The 20,183-nt window shown below is 31.6% G+C and overlaps 1 protein-coding gene across 1 annotated transcript in view; it reads right to left on the bottom strand.

Annotated features, from left to right (window-relative positions):
• Positions 1–20,183, bottom strand: part of LOC123697172 (activating transcription factor 3) — a 50,123-nt gene that overhangs the window by 6,780 nt on the left and 23,160 nt on the right. The window contains exons 2-3 of the mRNA XM_045643589.1: positions 3,817–4,275; positions 2,323–2,412 (exon numbers count right to left, since the gene is read on the bottom strand). Coding sequence (XP_045499545.1) covers positions 2,323–2,412; positions 3,817–4,074 — 348 coding nt within the window. The 5' untranslated portion in view covers positions 4,075–4,275. The remainder of the gene's footprint in view (positions 1–2,322; positions 2,413–3,816; positions 4,276–20,183) is intronic.

Below are 20,183 nucleotides of genomic sequence, written 5' to 3'. Positions count from 1 at the left end.
GTAGAGCATTTGTTTTGTCCGTAACAAACACATGAATTACATTATGTGGACAATATTTGTTTGTGTATTAGGTAGGTACCTATGATAATTCTGCCTGATAAGTTTTGTAATCATTCTAGGGAATTTAATGGCTTAGTATACCTATATTATATAGGTATACCTGTATATTTGTTTGAACGCAAAACATGCGGTCAGTTATATTGAAGTTCTTTTGTTTATTAATTTTAAATTTATTATAAAAAAATTCCATCTAGCTATTTAAGTTCGAGAAGATTGCGACACTATCAAAAACTACGCATATTCTTTATTTCTTTAATGTTTATTTCGTAAAAACATAAACACATGTCAATACTTTTTATAAGTACTAGACAAGGTTACCTAATATTTTGGAGGCGAAGAACATTAAATATCAATCAAAGTTTTACATAACATTCTATTTATCTAACGACTCATGCTTTCAACCAATTTGTGCATTGGATTTCGGAATTAATTCAATAGGACTTGATCGATCAATTTGTCTTCAAGTCACTATTAAGTTACACTTAAAGTAAACATCGTGACTATTTTTTTATTATGATTCATTATTACTTCACCTTGATTGAATAATAACGAAGGCCATACATGTGTAAACATTTGTAGTTTACAGAGGAAGCTAGCCTTAGCCCACAGCTTATTGCAATTAAGAAACAATTATAATAACTATTAAATACATTTTATTAATTAACAGTATTGTACAATTTAAAATCCTGCCATTAAAAACATTTAAAAATGTTACGTAAACTCCAGTAGAGATTATTTTCGTAATTAATGCTAAAATAATTGAGATTCTCGCTCGAAGTTTCTTTAAATTAAAAGCAAATTAATAATTACGCCGGCAACATTAACATAATATGCAATCGCAATTTAACCACTAGGTATTGAATCAGTAGGTAATGTGTACATTTTCTCACATTTATAACATCCGCTTATTGTCTGGGATTTGTGTGAAAAAAATAATAGTTATTATCGACGATAGAATTTAATTGAATGGGAAATCATTTTTGTAATTGATTGATTTTCAGACTGAAAACAAAGTACTTAGTTATAATAATCATTATTGTATTCTTTATCCCGTCTTTAGTGCGCCATAAAAGGAGTGTTAGTTGCGACATAGAACAGATTAAGTAATTGGTAGATAGTAGATACCTACTATAATAGCTTATAAAATAATATGTACCTAGTAGGTATGCACTACTAAATTAATTAAGGTAACGTTGATTAAATTACGAGTCCCGTAGAGCTATTTAAAATGTAAATTATGAAAAAGATTTCTGGCAACACTACAACTTACACGTTATAAAAGTTGTATATCTTAGATAATGAGAAAGGACTTTACCGCTATATTATGATGCCAAATATTCGATAAGGTTTCATGTTATCACATACTCGTATAAATGACAGGCTTTAGCAATGGGCGGGGTTTACTGGTTGATATGCCATGAGCGACTAAGGCGTGACTTTATTGTTTATCAATATTGCGTAAACTGATAAGCTAAACAAAATTTAAAGAGCTAAATTAAATATACTTCATGTCTCCGGTCAGGTACTAAGTATATCTGAAGGAATATGCTTGTATAACACATTTCTTGGAAGGCTGTTAGGAAAATGAGTCTATTTCTATAATCACTATAAGAAAATTGGGTTTTTCTTCTTCATGTACCTAGATACAATCTTTAAGCAGATCCAATAACAAATACTTCACTCAAATACACATACAAATCGAAAACAATACATAATAATAAATATAGACTGTTAATATTTCCGACCTTTTAATCAACGGGAAAAGTTTTTGTATTGATAAGTGCGGATTTAGTCGTGTCATTAATGTGAAGTACATTTTTTAATATCAGTTATGCACTTCTATAATGATAAACAACTCAACACAGCAATTGCATTAACTTTCATATCAAGTATCTTATCTTCATACGTGTTTGACATAGGTAATCACTTTTTATCTTATTTTTATTTACATGATCTTAAATTTTGTATTGATTTAGTTATGTATTAGATAATTTATTCAAATAAAAACAATGACGTCATTTATAAATAATTCATGTGTATTATTCATGAAATACATACTTACAGTTATTTAGAAAAATATAGAATAAATGACATAAATAAGTTCAACTACAATTATGATAACGGTAGGTACCGTATAAAAGTAACCAATACTGTCATTCGTTAAAAAACTTACTGAATATAGTTAATGACTTGCAAATAAAATAATTAATTACAATATTTACAAGGAACTATAATATATTCATACAATTAAATGCTTATTACCTTTTGTATACTCGGCGGAGTAGCAGAGGCTGGTGAAGTGGCTGACGAGCCATTCGACATGGATGAGTTAGAGTCATTCCCGCTTATGCTCTGCAATTAGAAGAAGAAACAAATTTTAATCATATCAGTAAAAGGGGACAGACCTGTCCTATTTTATGATGAACTTATTATTGGGTAGATATATAAACAACAATATAGAATTTACAAAAACATTGTAAAATACATTGGTACAATAATTAATGTTTTGTGAGCTGTGACTACAAAACATTCTGTTCACGTACGATTAAATCATAAAAGGCAGCTTCACTTAATGAAAATAGTAACAAATCCCACTGCCCATTATGCAAAATGTGTCACATCAGATAAATAAGTAATCATTCCTTTGTCTATTGTCATTTCACGCTCTGAATTCACCGTACGTAGGTATTATAATCAGCGCTTCATTCATGAACGCAGCGATAATCCTGTGTACATGAACGTAGGTATTTATATGATTTGTAAATACTGATAACTGGATGGGAGATCGGCGCCACGAGGTCTGATGCAGTTCCCCGCGGGTTCACGACCGGTAACGACTGCTTATCCAATGTTGTGGATCCGTCACGTGGCGTTACGTGGCATCCGATACTTGGCAAGGAATCAACTTATTTTGCATGCGGTCGAGCGTTTCACTTGCAACCTAAATGCTGCAAGGATAGGCTTTGCATTTTGATCGATTTGCGATCTAAACGTGCGACGCTAGGACTCAAAGCTGCAGCTGTGTCCTAGCGAGCGAATATTTATTATGTTAAGGATTGTGACTGTGCGGACGATTTGCCAAGAAATGCTCCAATAAATTGTTTGAATTATCTTGTACGTTTATTTTGGAGTTTTGTTACTATTTAAAGAAGAAAATGTAATCCTTTTAAATAATTGTAAGTAGGTATGTTACATTCTGTTGAATGGAATTAACAAAAACATCATTTGAGAGTAGTGTAGAACGGTTATTTCCAGTAGGAATACTGAATAACTTCACTAAATGTATTGTTTTGTACAACTCCACTATTAGCGTACCTACCTATACTTATTATGATACAAATGACATTCAACACAATACCTAGTTTATTTATTGCCTTTCAATAAATAATAATCGAATTATACAACAATAATGGTTCTTAATCTAGCACTTTATCTAAGTGTAGGTGTTTGTTCAATTTAAAGCACTTTACTAGGTATTCTAAGAACTTATATTCAGGGTCAACTATCAGATACGAAGTATCGTAAAAGCTATACTGAAACAAGCCGTGACCAACGTTCATGATTGTATAAAGCTTACAAAATATTTAAACATCCTGCTCACAATAGACCATAATTTTAACATTAAATTAACTCTACTATATGCTCTATTAGTTCAAATTCGTAATCAAACATAATAACGTATTATTATTCTTGCAGAAACTATAATTTTGTCAGATTCAATTAACGATATAATTGTACTAAAAATAAAGAACTCACCTTAAAGTTTGAATTCTTGTCATAATTATACTGGTCTAAGGGGTTCGTCATGGTTATGACGTCATTCACGATTTCCGGGGTCCGTAAGGTGGTGGTGCCCGCATTCTCTGCCGCCAGGAGGTTAATCATTGCAGCGTTCAGATTAACGCTGAGGAAGGCACCAGGTTCCCCGTCGGTGCCGACGGCAGCCGTCGGCGACGGAGACGTGTCTTCACATTTGATTGTCGGCACGGCTGAGCTCATGCTCGACGAATTCATTATATCCTTGTAGGGAGCCAGCTTCGCTTCTTTTTGGTCACGTTTCACAATAAAACTATAAATACTAGTCTATATCACGGATACACTAACACTAAGTTAACACTAAATATCACTGATCGTGGTAAACTGGTTCCCGATGGCACTTTAGTCTTACAAATAGAAGTCTTCACGGGTTATGGTAACGTTGGTAACGTTCGTGATCTGGAAAGAAAGAAAATTGCGATAAATACATTAAGTAAACATCAAAGGAATTGAAATAATAATTATTATTATCAAATATTGTATTACTAACGATGGAGATTAAAAAGGTTTTTTAACTGTCGCCTAAGTATTGCGACCTCGTAGCCAGGATGCTTCTCCAATAAAAAACATTTTACTGGCATCAATTGTATGCTAGCCATAAAATTAAAACTAGCGCTTTTTACGACGTATTTAAAACTCTTCCGCGAGGCGTATCATCTCGCCTATTGTTCGGCCGTCGCGCTGCGCAAGCTGTATAGGTAGATGTATGGTGGCAAGGACAGATGTGGATGAAGTAATTAACTGATATGATACTGGACACTGGTGTTAGCATATTCAGCATTATGTGGAAATTAGGGTATCTCTTTACAACAAGAACACGGCCGCAGCGTGACCGAAAACACGATTTGTAGATACGATTGAAACGGGAGCTAAATGCTTTGGTTCCATATTTAGATATGCTCGAAAGCACTGTTGGGCACCTTGACCCAGCCAGAACGGCTATCTGTATATCTCTCATATCTGTCACGTAAATACAATAAAGCAGACTCGGCGTAACCTAGATGCGAATATCGTTTTGCTTATTCCGTTGGCTGAGAGAAAATGTGCCAAGACGACCGTACACAGCGATACATCCTTTTAACGTACACAATTTCAAGGCAGGCGACAAGCAATTGTTTTCGAAAGGAACCTCTAAAAGTGAATATCCTTATATAATCACATCTCAGCTTAAAGTTTTTACTTCCATTTAGCACACTTTACTAAAAGCATATATTAAGCTGTCATAATAGAAAATTATTCGCTATTAAACGCTAAACATGTTTCCAGATAAGTCGTTACAGCAAAAACTAGTATGGGTACACAAAAAACTGAGGACACTAATGCACGTTTTACGCAATGTCGGCCGTCGTGTCCATCGGACATCAGTAGCCAATCTAACCAGTTAGTTATTTGGCGAGTAAACATAACATCTGTGCAAATACATCGCACTCTCATCAAAGATTTTATACCTCCAAATTAAACATTTCAGCGGATTGGGGAAAGCGCTCGCAAGACTTTACGATTGTTGCAGCTGTGCATAAAATATGTTAATTTATAGAGCGCTGTTTAAATGTCACAAAAGTACATTCGCATAAGTCGACCCGCACATGATTGTCGGCCATATAATATGCAAACACAGGCAGTAGGACGTCCGTATCCCAAAAAGGAAAATGAAAAATAAATGTATCCGGCCGATAGTGCGTGGGCCACAGATTAGTTCTCCACAAATATATTATGTTTACTTTATCCGATTGCTTTTCTTTATGGCTCGAGGCGATTATGGGAGTAATTTCTCTAAACTTGCAGATTATATATTTTATTGCGCACACCGAGATAAGAACTGCGTATAAAGGTACTTGTCGGCAGCGATTTGCAATATTTTGTTCCTCGCTTTTTCTTTTTGTATGGGAGTGTAAAGGACGGAAGGTTCATTACCCCGGGGTCTTTACGAGGGGTGAAATATGTAATTTCTAAAACGACATAAGGGGCATTTGAAGGAAGGTCGCCCTGTCTCTGTCCTCGAGTCTCGTTACGAGAAATGGGTAACCTAGTTTCGGACGCACCCACTCTGATATATACTAACGATTTAACATATCATGTCAATTAAATTGTATTAGTTTTATTGTGCTGTTAGAAAGCTGTTTAACTTCGTAGAAATACTATGCAATAGCTTAAGATATAATGACTGCAGGAATTTCAAGTAAAAAAAGCTACGGTACTTGGTAATAGCCAATATTTATCACCAAAATCTAAATGACTAGCTGAGCTGAGCTAGTGTACCAACATTACGTTCATATGTATGTATTACGAGCAAGTTCATATAACGGAAGCTATTATCTGATTATTAATATCAAGGTAATGAATATAAGCAACAATGAAACCCAATCTGGCGCCAATCTGCGGATAAAGGTTGGCTCAATAGGCTTTTATGTTATGAACATATGAACAGAACCAATATAGCGGTTTCACTATAAAGTCAGTTGGTATTCATTTCATCTGGTAGTTGTTTGCAGGTACTGAATCAATTGGATTGGTGAAAAATTATAACTATAAGTTGTTAATTCATCTTTTATTTTTAAATAGTTTAATTCCTAAGATATATCTACCTAATTTTTAAACTCTACAATGGCTCTACAAGTCTACCATTGATAATATATGTATCTACGAGTATATTATTATTTATTATGCAGGTATATTTTATTTAGTTAATTCGTGCTATATATTTTGAAATAACCTCAAGCAGTCGATTTTTATAAATTGTTAAATTATTCAATAATCTACCAAAACCTTAATAAATTGATGTCGTACTTATGATTTGATATAATATAAAAACCTGTAAAGTGGATTGTTAAGTTGTTTATTTATTTTATAAGACCATCAAATAAATTATGTTTCAAACGATCGGAAATAATTTATTATCGTTTCGAAATTTAGCTCGCTAGTTATTGATTTTTGATAACTGCTCTTGGTAGTTTTGAAATTCGACTAAATCCTACGCATTATTTTTTAATTGTAAGCAGCTGCTTTTTATTAAAAACACTGAGAGGGGGGGGGATAGGTAATAAAGAAAAAAGCAAAACTTACATACGTAGGTACTAATTAACATCAGTAAGTACCTACTAATGAAATTATTTTACTACTGCAATTTGAAATATTTTAACCAATTCTTTCTTGTAAATTTATTTCAAGAAGTCAAAATTTCTATGGTAAATAAGTTGTCATGTTTTCCATAAGAATCTATTATGCATATCCATAAGAATATATTATGTATATATTAACTTAATTAAATGTCGTATCAAAATAAATGTATTTAAATGTGTGTCTATAATTAATTATTATAACACTCTGATTTCCATAAAACGGATGTCCAGTTTTTATGTTTAAAAAGTACGATTTAAAACATACTGACCTACGTTTTATAGCGGCTAAATCTAAAGAACATGATTCTTTATATTTATTCCATGCTATTAAGGTCAATGACATTAACGTTGGTAAGATTTAAAATTGTTTCACATCCGTTTTAGAATTACTGTCAAAAATACTGTCCATAATTCTGGCATAAGAGAATGTGACGAATAAAGAAAAAAACAAAATAAGAGAGTCAGGAAGTTTTGGAGAGCTTTTGATTTAGGGTCAATGTTTCACGTTTTCGGTAACATTTATTGGGTGAATATAGTAGGTACCTTTTATTAGCTCAAACAAAATTCAAAAATAAAGAGAAGTAGATAGAATATTCATTGATAACTCTGGAGAAGAAAAATGTAGAGTTTTCTATTGATCTCAGTTTTCAGTCCCTAATATAAATACTTCGCTTAAAAATACGAAATTACTTTAAGAACAACGCCATTTGCGAATTTGTAAGATTCATCCGCAGCCAAAAGAAACGTTGAATAACTTAAAAAAAAGGTTAAGTCATTTCGAACGTAGCAACAGAAGCGCGCGTGTCCTTGACACTCGGCGGCGGACAAAAACTCTATCGGCCGCAAATTTTCGGCGCGTCGGTGGGTGTGTTCCAATGTTCTCAAACACGCACACAGCGAACACACCATAGAGTATAGAGTGGTGTTCTTTTTTTAAATATTTTTTTTTAATCTGTTACAAATTTTTCTTTTGGGATATCGAATACGACTCATTTAAACAATCCAATAATTTAAATTTTATTGTACGTATTGATAGTTTTTTTGCTATATTGATTTTCTGATCAAATATGGTGTATTATCATTGAAAAACAGTCAAAAACCTAAAGCATTTTACCTAACTAGATATAAATAAAAGCCCTAAAGACCAACCCCATCTCTTAATTAAGCATTTTATGATGTACTTCAACTTGACCTAAATCAAAGTACATGTTCCATTTTATGAGCACGTTAATGCTTTTAGTTATTATAGTGTAGGTATTTGTTACTTGCAATAATGAAAAAGCTATTTAGTCTATTAGCTACAAATGTCTTACGTAGGCGGTTTGTGTTATTTCTGTTTTTCTAAATATATTTGAGTGCCTTTATAACATTTTTCCTGTCATAATATAAATTCGTTATTTATTTATAATAAATAGGATAGGTCTAATTATAAATAAGTCCTTTCCATTCGGTATTACATAACTTGGTACGAAACGTGGAAAATATTAAGATAATAAATTGTGCTGGACAGTCTAAAAGTTATTAAATCTGTCGGCCATAATTCGGCGCCATGCTATACCTACTCACACGTATTATATACGCGTAAAAGGAACAAAGGAAGTTTGGCAACGTATTGTTCACTCAGTCAAGTTGTAGACGAAAAATTTGCATTGCATATGTTCGATTTTGACGCCCACGTTTTGACTCAAAAAGAACATCGATAGCTCTGCCTTTTTTAAAACTTGATTTTTGATTGAAGCCAGAGCTTGGCAGCTGGCGCGTGTATTCGTTTTATTATTTTATTGTTAATTGAATTATTTTTTGATTCTTCCTCAATTAAAGTTTTGAAACTGTTCAAAATTGTTTTGTGCATAGAAATATACTCGGAGTAAAATAACTTTTTAAATACAAATATAATAAAACCTTCGCAACAGGACGAATCACGGATTAGCAGTTAAACGTACGATAGAGGTTCAAATTGCTGACATGTGTTTATAAACATCAATCACTCTCAAATCTATGGATACGGTTTAATAAATACATACAACCTTCACCGATTTTATATATTTACTATTAATATTAAATTAATGCACGTCTTGTAGTCACGATTGACGTGTCTGACTTAAACTGAACATAAATCAAATGCATAATTTTGTGCCCATTTGATGGTATTGCACTTTGTTATTATCTGTGCGTATTATTGGAAATGTATGCTAATGGTTTGCGACTTAATTCTGAAATAGTCAATATGTGCACGTTAAACTATTGCATTATAAAAAATATTATGTTGCTACGGTCTACGGACTTAACATGTAAGAAACAAATACATACTTAAAACAATAATGTTAAAGTAATTAAAAAAAATTACATATTTTTCTTATCATATTCTTTCGTAAATTAAAGCACTCTAAGAAGATAGAGCTTTTCCTGTAAAAAAAATATAATGTATTTTTAATGAGAAGCCTATTTTTTTCTCACGACATGATTTTAAATTGAATAATTATAATGGTAATGCTATAATTCCTATTCAATGTGTATTCAGAACATTAATGTATGTGTGAAGTAAATTTAATATAAAACATTATTATTTACATTTACGAGAATATTATTATTAAACAGAGTTTAACTGAAGCCATTTTCCGTGTTTCGTATTCATGAACAATGTCAAGGACAACGCGTCATGTAAGTCGTTTCCATGCAATTTAACATTATTGTAATTTTAACTTTTTATTTCAGTTCTTTTTAATTTTGCATTATGAATTTCTTTGAAACGTAGGTAACGTTATTAACGCTTGAATATAATAAATAATAATTTCAAACATTATAAGTGTGATTTATGAAAAATAAATATAACTATTACCTAGTTACGTCCAACGTTAGTACGTAGGTATGGGATAAGATCCATGAGGGTAGAGCTGGTTCTTAGCTTGTTTGGGCCCGGCGACGGGCTGCCGCTGATGGGGTCACGGATGAATTCTACACATACCCGTGGCCCTGTCGCTGATGTGGCTTGACGGAAAACAGTGGGGTTTTGGTCGGTAGGAATCCGACATAACCCACGGCCTCTTCCCCGGAGGCCGTGGGTATCTATGCAAGATTTCCCCACTAAAAAAAAAAAAAAAAAAAAAAAGTATGGGATAAGAAAATTCTCTGGTTTTTCCAAGAGTAAGGTAACGTCTCACATTTTTTTCCGAACGTTATTTAAATATGTAAGTATGTAAGTATGTAAATTTAAACATTTTAGCTATAGAAAAAAACTCCAGTAGGTAATACATTATTTTAATTACATTTTAGAATGCAGTTAATATAAAGATAATATATATCTGCTATTTTCGTTAATTATATACAAAAAGATAAATATAAATTTATTTTTCGTAAATTATCCAAAAAAATCAGTAAGTAAGTATTAATTAAAAAAGCACTCTTCGTTTACAACAACTTGACCACTAACATTCATTGAAATTTGAAATCCTAAACCACTAAACCAGAATAGAGGTAATTTAGAAAAAACCCAACCCATATTGTAGTAACACGGAAAACGCAAGTATTGATCGTGTAGTTGCAATTTGTCGCCGACCTCGAACATTTTACTACAGGAAACTAATAAAATGATAATACCTGCAGATTCACAAAGAGCCGGTATAATTACTGAACGCTATTATGAAGAGTAGCTTTGTTTGGCCTTCATTGTCTGAATCGCATCTAGGGAGGTGTGTACGGTATGGAAAAGCTTTTGATTGGCGCCTTGTTTATGTCTAGATCGTGTAAATGCTTTTTTAAAAGAGTTGTAGTTTGATAATGTATATCGATTTTAGTGTAACGATTTTATATCGTGTCTTTCATCCTTGCAGGACAATGTGTCCAGCGCTCAATTGAATAGTGGTCTGGGAAATCAGATGGAAGACTTTACTTTTTACTATTAGGGGTTTGAATAATTTGAAGGAGTAAATCACATACCTAAGTATTATATTCTACATTATACGTAGGTAAATGAATTAGATGGCATACTATATCAAAGTTTATTGATTGAGTGTAGAACTATCTCCTGAAATGAAAATATAACCTATCGCTATCGCAATACTGGATAAAGTAAGGTTTATCTGTTATAAGTACCTAAGTACTTATTTCTCTAGCAAAATATAAATATTACCTTATTATTCCACTATGTATATATTTAATTTTACATTATGTTGATGTTCAATATTTCTCTTTAACTATAATGTTTAATAAAACATATCACAAAGAAAATGTGTTTCATTATATCATTTTCCTCAATTGCTTTACAATGGGGTAAGTACTCGCTAATTATAGGATAAATATTCTTGGTGTAACATAATTTTTGGGAACGTTGTTTTCCCCAAAATACAATTTCCTTTAGTATTAAGTGTTCGAATAAGGATAACACGAATACTGTAAATATTTCTGAGGAGTCTTATTATCTGTAGAGTTCCATGTACTTAGGTAATTATTTTTAATTCACTGTAAGATTAAAAGATACGAATGGTACAGTTAGATAATTTGTAAACATCTGAAAACCAGCCGTGCGGTCTGACAAGGCTGTTTAAATTAGTTTTATGATTAATTTTAGTTTCATTACTCATGTTTTTCATTACCGCATGTGAATTAATGTGAATTTTACACAGAACTTATTCCGATTTATTGCATGACTTCTAATTACTTAGTATTTTTTTTTAAATTTTCATACTCACGAAGGTTTTTATTTTGCAGTATTTTGCATAGTTTAAAAAGTTTTAATACCTATACAATTAACTTTTGATCAAAAATAGTATCCTGGAACATTAATTGGTTTTATATCATTAGTTCAAAGTAAACTATATATTATAACAAGGAGTTTTTACTGAAAGTTTTGTAATGTAGGTAGAATAAACACAAACTACCTATAAATTGGAACACATGATATTGAAGATGCAGTAACACAAAGCAATACAAACATTACATTATGCATGTATGAAACCGCGATACGCCACCAGTTTTACACAAATCTATTGTTGTTCGAGCAACGGAACCACACTGTAGCCTTGGATTTATTTAAGCTAAGACATCCGAATGCTATAATAATGGGAAAAAAAAAACGAATTCTGAGTTCTTATTACAATTATTGGTACAATAGCGTCTTAGTGCTGCATTCGTGAGATTTTTTTGTAGTGATTACACAATTTGTGAAATCTCTAATTGGCATACATTTTGAAGTGTTTAAGTAATTGGAAGTAATAATAATAATTTATTGACTCTAGCTCTTCGTCAGTTTTTCCTGCATGGACTTTACGTTATCATTTGGTAAACGCGATATAAGCTTTCATAAGCCTTTTCGCCAATCTCTATCTGCAACTTCATAGTAAAATTCGTTGAAATATGAAATTCGTGATTCCGTATTTGGTATGAATTTAATTTAATGTTTTATTATGTAAAAACATTTTTCACATCATTGAACTAAATCAAGTTATTTACATCATCAATCATCAATCAAGATCAAGTGTGTAAAATTATCGTCTGATTTGTATAAATTGTAATAATTTATTCATCATCATCATCATCATCAGCCCATATACGTTCCCACTGCTGGGACACGGGCCTCCTATGAGGGTACAGGCCATAATCCACCACGCTGGCCAAGTGCGGGTTGGCGGATGACACATGTCGTCGAACTTTTTTAATTCTTCGACATGTCGGTTTCCTCACGATGTTTTCCTTCACCGTTCGAGCAGTGGTGATGTTACAACATGCGCAGATAAATTGAAAAATCAATTTATTTCCTGCGCGCTCGCCTGGTCTCGAACCCCGGACTTATCGATTCGAAGTCCGAGGTCTCACCACTGAGCCACCACTGCTAATAATTTATTGCATACCAAAAATTCTTACACCAATGGAATGAAAGCTTTAAATCCTTTTAGATTAAAATTTAAATTATGATTCTGAACTTTGACCGACATTGTAATTCCATTTCACGCATTTGTGTTATAAAACCGAATTTAAAATGCTGCAAACATAAAACATTGATTAGTTGGATATCTTACAAAAAATTTGGAAGTATTATTATGAAATGTGCATTAGCAAGACAGAATGAAATATAATATAAATAAAAAGTAACACTTCCTAGAGGTCATTTTGCTAAATCTATAATATAAAAATGAATACCAAAATGTGTTGGTAAGCGCATAACTTTAGAACAGCTGAACCGATTTCTTTAATTCTTTTTTTATTATATTCCTTGAAGTACGAGGATGGTTCTTATGTAGAGAAAACGTGAATATGTTCCACGGGCGAAGCCGGGGCGGACCGCTAGTAGAATATAAGTATTTATTGTATTTTGAAAACAAAAAATAAAGATGGTATAAAAAGTTGCAGAATCTCATTTATATGTTTTTATGTTAAATCGAGCGATAAATAACTTAAATTTACGAAGGTTACAAAGAACATTAAGAAAAATATCATAGGAAATAAAGTAATCGTTTTATTAATAAATAATAAAATGCTATCGTGTAGGCTTTAAAATATAATGGGCGTTGATGAATGTTTGTATTCGCGACCACACAAGCGAGTTAAAATTTAATCGAAGCAGTTGTAACCATGAAACTTCGATTATAATTATGGTAGAATGGATGGTCCATTCAAGTCAATGTAAGTATTTTTATGTCTTAATTATCTTTAATAGTACAAACAACCTACGTATGTTTTTTGCGGGTCTATCTACTATATTAACCATATAGAATGTCTTCTCCAATCAATGTCGACATGTTTAAAGGTTTTTGTTTATAATTACTTGGAGGATTGAACAATTAAGGTTTATAGGTATATTAACTTGTATATTGTTTGTTTTTATAAATTAAACATATTAGTAGCACTACATACGGCCTATAAGTTTTTGCTAGGTATTTCTTTTTCAGATACAATATTATCTATATCAATACAATACAATATTATTTTTATATTAAAAGAAAAAAATGACAAAAATACGTAGGTATTCAGCTGAACAATACGCCATTGTGGCCATATTATCTTCCATAATGAATTCATCTTTTTTGTAGCATGTTACAATTAATATCTCTATTTGAATAGTGGAGATCCGGTTCGAAGGAATACATCATAATAACAACATACACATCTAATGATGTAATACAGTAAATCTCATCTGTGGAGCAACGTGATGTGCATTTTGATCTAATCCTTTAATTATACTGTTTATTTTTTATATGAGGTAGGCAATTATGTGGATTTATTTTTAATTCTAGTCAAGCTTGATTTCAACTCAATTTTATTAACCAATATTATATGATAAACGTTGCCTAGTAGATAGAGATCTTCCACTACCCACACATGAGGTCGAATTTTCATCTTATAGTTGTTAAAACTTTTAAAACCGAAACCTGTATTGACAACAACAATTTTATAAATTAGGTATGTGTTATACAATTATTGCACATTTCATTTTCACTTCCTTCACACATGTAATAATAATTGTATTACGTGTTATTGTACTTTATTAGGTCATTTAAGAATTAAGATCAGCGGCCATTGATACTGATAAGTTCCGTTTCAAGGAATAGGTACCGCACAAATACTAGAATACAATAGAACTTCTTAACCACAAACCCGTTCCATTAACACTAAGCCGTTTACAAGGTGAGGTCATGCCCCGAAAATAGCTTCATATTTATAAAGTTTTAGTGTCATAAAAGCTAATAAAGAATTTAAATGAAAGGAAGTAAGTTTGCGTTTGAAAACTTTCGCGATTTCGCCCGTGGGCGGGTACAGGTTTGATGCCCATTATCAAACTTTTATATTAAGTAATGTGTACTGGTAGGTGATAAAAATATAAACGAAAAAAGTATTTGGCAGAATGGCAGCTATTGAACATTATGAATATAAAATTCGAAATTTAAAATTTCGAAAATTACAAGATTTGCCCATTGGATAAATGTGTGGAAATAAACCACAGAAATAAACCCTTTAAATAATATATAATAAATAGTGTTAAAATTATCGTACCAAATAAATAACTTTCTCCGCAACAAAAGCAAGATGCAATTTTAAAAGCAAAACATCTGCATAACATTATGTTAAGAGGGCATGTCGCGATACGATATTTTCGTATTCGGGTAATGTAAATATTGCTATAGCGTGCGTATGATTTATGATTATTTAACAAGTCTTGTTTACCATGTCGATCGTTTCAACATTTTCAATACTTATATTTGAACGCGGATCCGTAGCGATTGAGAAAAGCTACTGTAGTGGTTAAGTTCACACATTTGTTTGTTTTGTTGATTGCGTAAATGTGTGAATAAGATTTCCAATTACTTTGGTAGGTTGGTAGTTAAAAGTTGTCAATGGAAATTATTTGAATCTGTAGGGCTCTAGAGAGCTTTGAGACAGAGCTTTAATTGAATATGGTAATAAATAATAAGGCTGTTGTATTTTGATTGCACATTATTATTTTATATTATTTTTGTAAAAAAATATAGTTAGGTCTATTTAATCTGTGGTTAACTGCGTAGTTGTTGACACAAATTTGACATTTCCATATTCATTTACTCGTAGACGATGTGGTAGACGATTTATTCTCCGATGCCAGTGATTATCACAAATGATTTCATTATTATTATTGCTGGAACAATTTCCGTGCATAGTGACCCATATTGTTTATTCCCCAATCTTCTCGCCCACACGCTCATCTAAAGAGCTCTTCAATGTCAATGCTTAAGATCAATTGAGATTTGAACATATTTTTTTAATGTTATATTACGTCAACTTTAGTGTAATATGAGCTTTAAAAAAATATTTTGGAATGTTGTTTGATATTTAGTTATTAATTATTTAATTAGCCTTTGCTGTCAATGTTTGAAAAATACGCAATTTATTTATTTACCTAAACAAATGAATATTTATTGTTCATCAATCAACTCAACCTATTAAAGATCTTAAATCCAACACAAATAAATATCGACAAATAGATATCATTAGCCTCAACTTAATTGTAATACTAATATCAGAAAATGAAAAATATACAAATCTGGTATCACAATTGAAAACCAATTTTCACAGAGCAATATTTGATCAGCTTGCGTAGATAAAAATATGATACGCATAATATCATTAATCTAGAAAATTCGAGAACGCTATTAAGTAGCTACAAATTAGTCTAATAACTGATTAAAAATTTTACAGCCCAGTGACCTCGTAGGAACTGGGCTAGTCTGATCGAGGCTTAACTTTACGAGCACACGTCTCCACTTGCCTCAATAAGGATTTATTGCCCCACAAACCCGTATTAAGTTTCATACCCTCTTGGAACGTAATCTGCCCTGTAATGGACTATTACATGTTAACGGAATACTGAAATACTGATTGATTAAATGGTTTTGTTTATTGTTTTTCAATGTTTTCTTGTAACCATTCCTTATGTTGACAATATGCACATAAGTAGAAATTAAGTGATGCTTAGTCACAAATCACAATAGGATAAAGCCTCACTCTGTCACAGGTCACTTATACTATTAATAGCTTTCATATTAAAATAATACAATGTCAAACATAAGTGTGTATAATTACCTACCTTAATGTGATGATCATCCTAGAGCAGGTAAAGGACAAAACACTATTGTAAATACATTAAACTTCACACCAAACATAATAATATGCTCATAAACCTTTAACAACATAAACAAGGTTGATAAAAATATGTCGATGAGTTGGATACATTGTAGTAAGTAGGTTACTTTGATGTTATAGAGCAATAAAGCAACAATGTGTCAGTTCATTAGAAGTTAAAGTAAATAAACTTACACAAAAGTAGGTACTTCGAAACTTATATGACTTTCCTAAAACATAAAAGTCTAAGCAACAAATCACCAATCAGTGCTTTTAACAATGTTTAATTACTTTTATTAAATAGGTATGTCACTATTCGTTAAATTCAAATAAACAAAACATATTGCCTATCTAAATATTGCATATTTTTACAAAACAGCTATTGCGAAAGAAATAAAACATCCAAACCAAAATTGATACTCGTTAAATTCCATAGCATAGAGCAAATACTAGATAACTCATACAAAATTATTTTCATAAGCGCAAATTCGCTTACCTAATGGAAATCCATTATAACGCGCTAACCACAAGATACAAATTGTCGGAATCAATACCACTGGGTCACGAAATGGCTGAGTTGGGTCACGTTACTACCACTTTAGGGTAAAAGTATAGGGATGGGTTTTACGTTATAATGAAGTGATTTTTGCAATTCATCCTCCCGTTTTAATACCATTCATGTAATTATGACGATTGTAAAAATCTAATTGCGAATTTTATAGTCACTTTTCCTTGTAATTCGTATAATTAGTTTGTTATTGGAATTTGAATGCATGATGAATTCGGAATTTCTCTGTGAACCTCAAAAAGGTGTGGTAAAAACTAAAAACTTGACATTTAATAATAATATTTTTTATACACGGATCGAAAACACACATTCTTCAGCATAATATGTGCATACGATTGGAGGTTATTACAATATTGTAATAAATATTATTGTGGCGTTTATTCAATTCTTAGCTAACAAATATCGAAGGTTACAATAACCTTGCTAGACAGATACTGATTAATGGGAATTAATTATACGAATAAATAACGTGGTGTTAAAAAATACGTAATTCACTTCTCATGAGGCGTTAATAAATGGTTTTGTAGATAGTGAAACCTTAGAGCTCCCGAATGTCGCAGTAGATACTAATTAACTGAATATAAAGAATAACGAAATGACTGTTGAAAAATGATTTTAACCTAATATTGTTGAGCAATTCAATCTTGGTTTCTAAACAGCGATCGGGTTACAGAAATGAATTAATTGCTATCGGAGGTCGATGCTTTTGTTTCATAGTTTGGGGACGACATTTACCTACGTGTTTGTAGTTTATTTTTATAATTTGAAAGGGCTTGTTAACAGTTATTGTGAAAGATTATTTTAGTCTTTACATAATATTTTGATAAATTTTCATATCCCTGTTTTTTGTTTTTGTTTGCTTATGACGATGCGATGTAGATACCTATTTAGTAGTCATCATCATATTTCCACGTTCAATAAGTTTGAATAAATACTTAACCTACCTACCTACATAACCAAAATGAAGATATTTTAAATTCAATTGAAGATCCAATTAATTTATAAACATAATATAGTTGATGATAGCTAGCTTATTATTTGATTCCAATATCACCACTTTATTTTAAAATGCATGCCGCCTATCATCCGCTATGGCCTCCCATTTAGCCTTACAGATTACGCAATAGCCTAGGTGTTATTCTAGGTACATGCACGCAGCCTTAGCAGTGGTACTAGTGGGTCAGTGTTCATCCAGTGTGGGCGTGGCCTTGTTTCGCAAAGCGCGATCCTCATTGGCTGATTGTGAATTGCCTTGCATTTCACTTCGCAATGCTAAGACTACTAAGCAGGATACTCGATTTTCACATTTGACTCATAGTTTTCGACGCTTTTTCCTTGTTACAAAGTGGCTTGATTTGAAATATTTATTTTTGATGTTAATACTTAGGTACAGACAAATATAGCAAAAACGGCATTATACCTAATGTTAAGTAGGTACTGGTTAATTACGTATGAATTAGTAAACTTATTTAGTATTAATTTGGTACTTGGTACACTTAATTGATAAAGCTACGAATATGACCATATTATGTGAACTATTTCGACAAAAAATCAGGTTCATTAGGTACTCATTTCAGTAACATGTCATAGCAGGGTTTAAACAAAGAGCATTCATCAGCTGAAATAGAACGCAAATAAGTCTATAAAACTAATAGTTTTTCTTGTCAAAAGGAGCCATTAAAATTCCTAGCGGATGTTAAGAAATTGTCCGAACGATAACGCATTAAAATTTGGTACAGTCCACATGTCCCACTAATAAAATGATGTCGTTTCTTTGATCGCCCACCATTTTTTAAACTCAACTTTTAATTTAATTCCACTCCAAATTCACAGAAGCGTGTAAGATTCTTTTGTGTTGGACTATTGTTTACATTTGTGGATAATTTGAGTTTGTAATCTTGACATTATCATACTAATTTATTGAATAACATTTTTTAGTATCTTCCTTCTAATATGGCAAAGAAAAACATCAATTATTACATCGTATTTTAAGGATGATAAGTGTTTTATAATCTCTGAATAAACACGTGTAACGCAGTTCAGTGTAGTGTTGCTAGTTCAGTTTAAAAATAGCTAAAAGTTCTGATATTTATCAGCATGAATTATAATATTGTTGTAACATACCTACCTACTACCTATTTCAAAGAATTCAGTAGATATTTATACGTTTCAATATTCTTATTAGGTACATATTTTGTAAAAACTATTAATAATCATACCTACCTAACTTAACCTACACTGCATTGAAATACAATTATTTTATCAAGATTTTAGCTAAAATTACAATGTTAATTACCTAATAGTAATAATTGGAATTAAACGTTACACCTTTTATCTATATCTCCTCTATATTTATCTATATTTGGTCTATATCTTCAGTTTTTACAGGAAGCTGTGTCAGTGACACTGAATTTTGTAGTACCTATAGACTAGGTAACTATATAATTTAGGCATATTTCCCAGGCTACGACATGCACTGTTGTTGTCTGTTGTCAATATTATAAAATAAAGAATAAAGAATTAGTGTGGCAATCAATTAATCTATGTCAGCTATTGATAGAGAACGAAAAATTAATACTTATATACCTGTTTGATAGTTGAACAAAACCGTTTTGCTTACACAATGGACAGTTAAGTTACAACTTGGGCTATCCATCACTTTGTTTACACTTAACCTACGCGTATATAAATTGTACAACAATGATGATATAACTTACCTGTTTGAACATTATAATTTATAGTAGGATAAGAAATATTAACTATTTTTTAATTTATATGCGTAATTCTCAAATTATTAGTATTTATTTGTGTACACACGATATCATTAAATAGTGCTAATGAAAAATTATTAAGATTATTTAACACGCTAACTTTTACTGTGAAATCTACGTAATTAAGGAACCCAAAGTTTTTCTGAATTTCAGTATACTTCAAAAAGGAAATGATCTAATAAATATACATTTATTTATTATTTACTAATGTTTATCTAGAGGTAAATACCTGCTATACATAATTTTATGGATAAATCGAAG

The sequence above is a fragment of the Colias croceus genome, chromosome 14, assembly GCF_905220415.1.
Source record: "Colias croceus chromosome 14, ilColCroc2.1".
NCBI classification, from domain to species: domain Eukaryota; kingdom Metazoa; phylum Arthropoda; class Insecta; order Lepidoptera; family Pieridae; genus Colias; species Colias croceus.
This window is presented reverse-complemented; position numbering and strand designations above follow the sequence as displayed.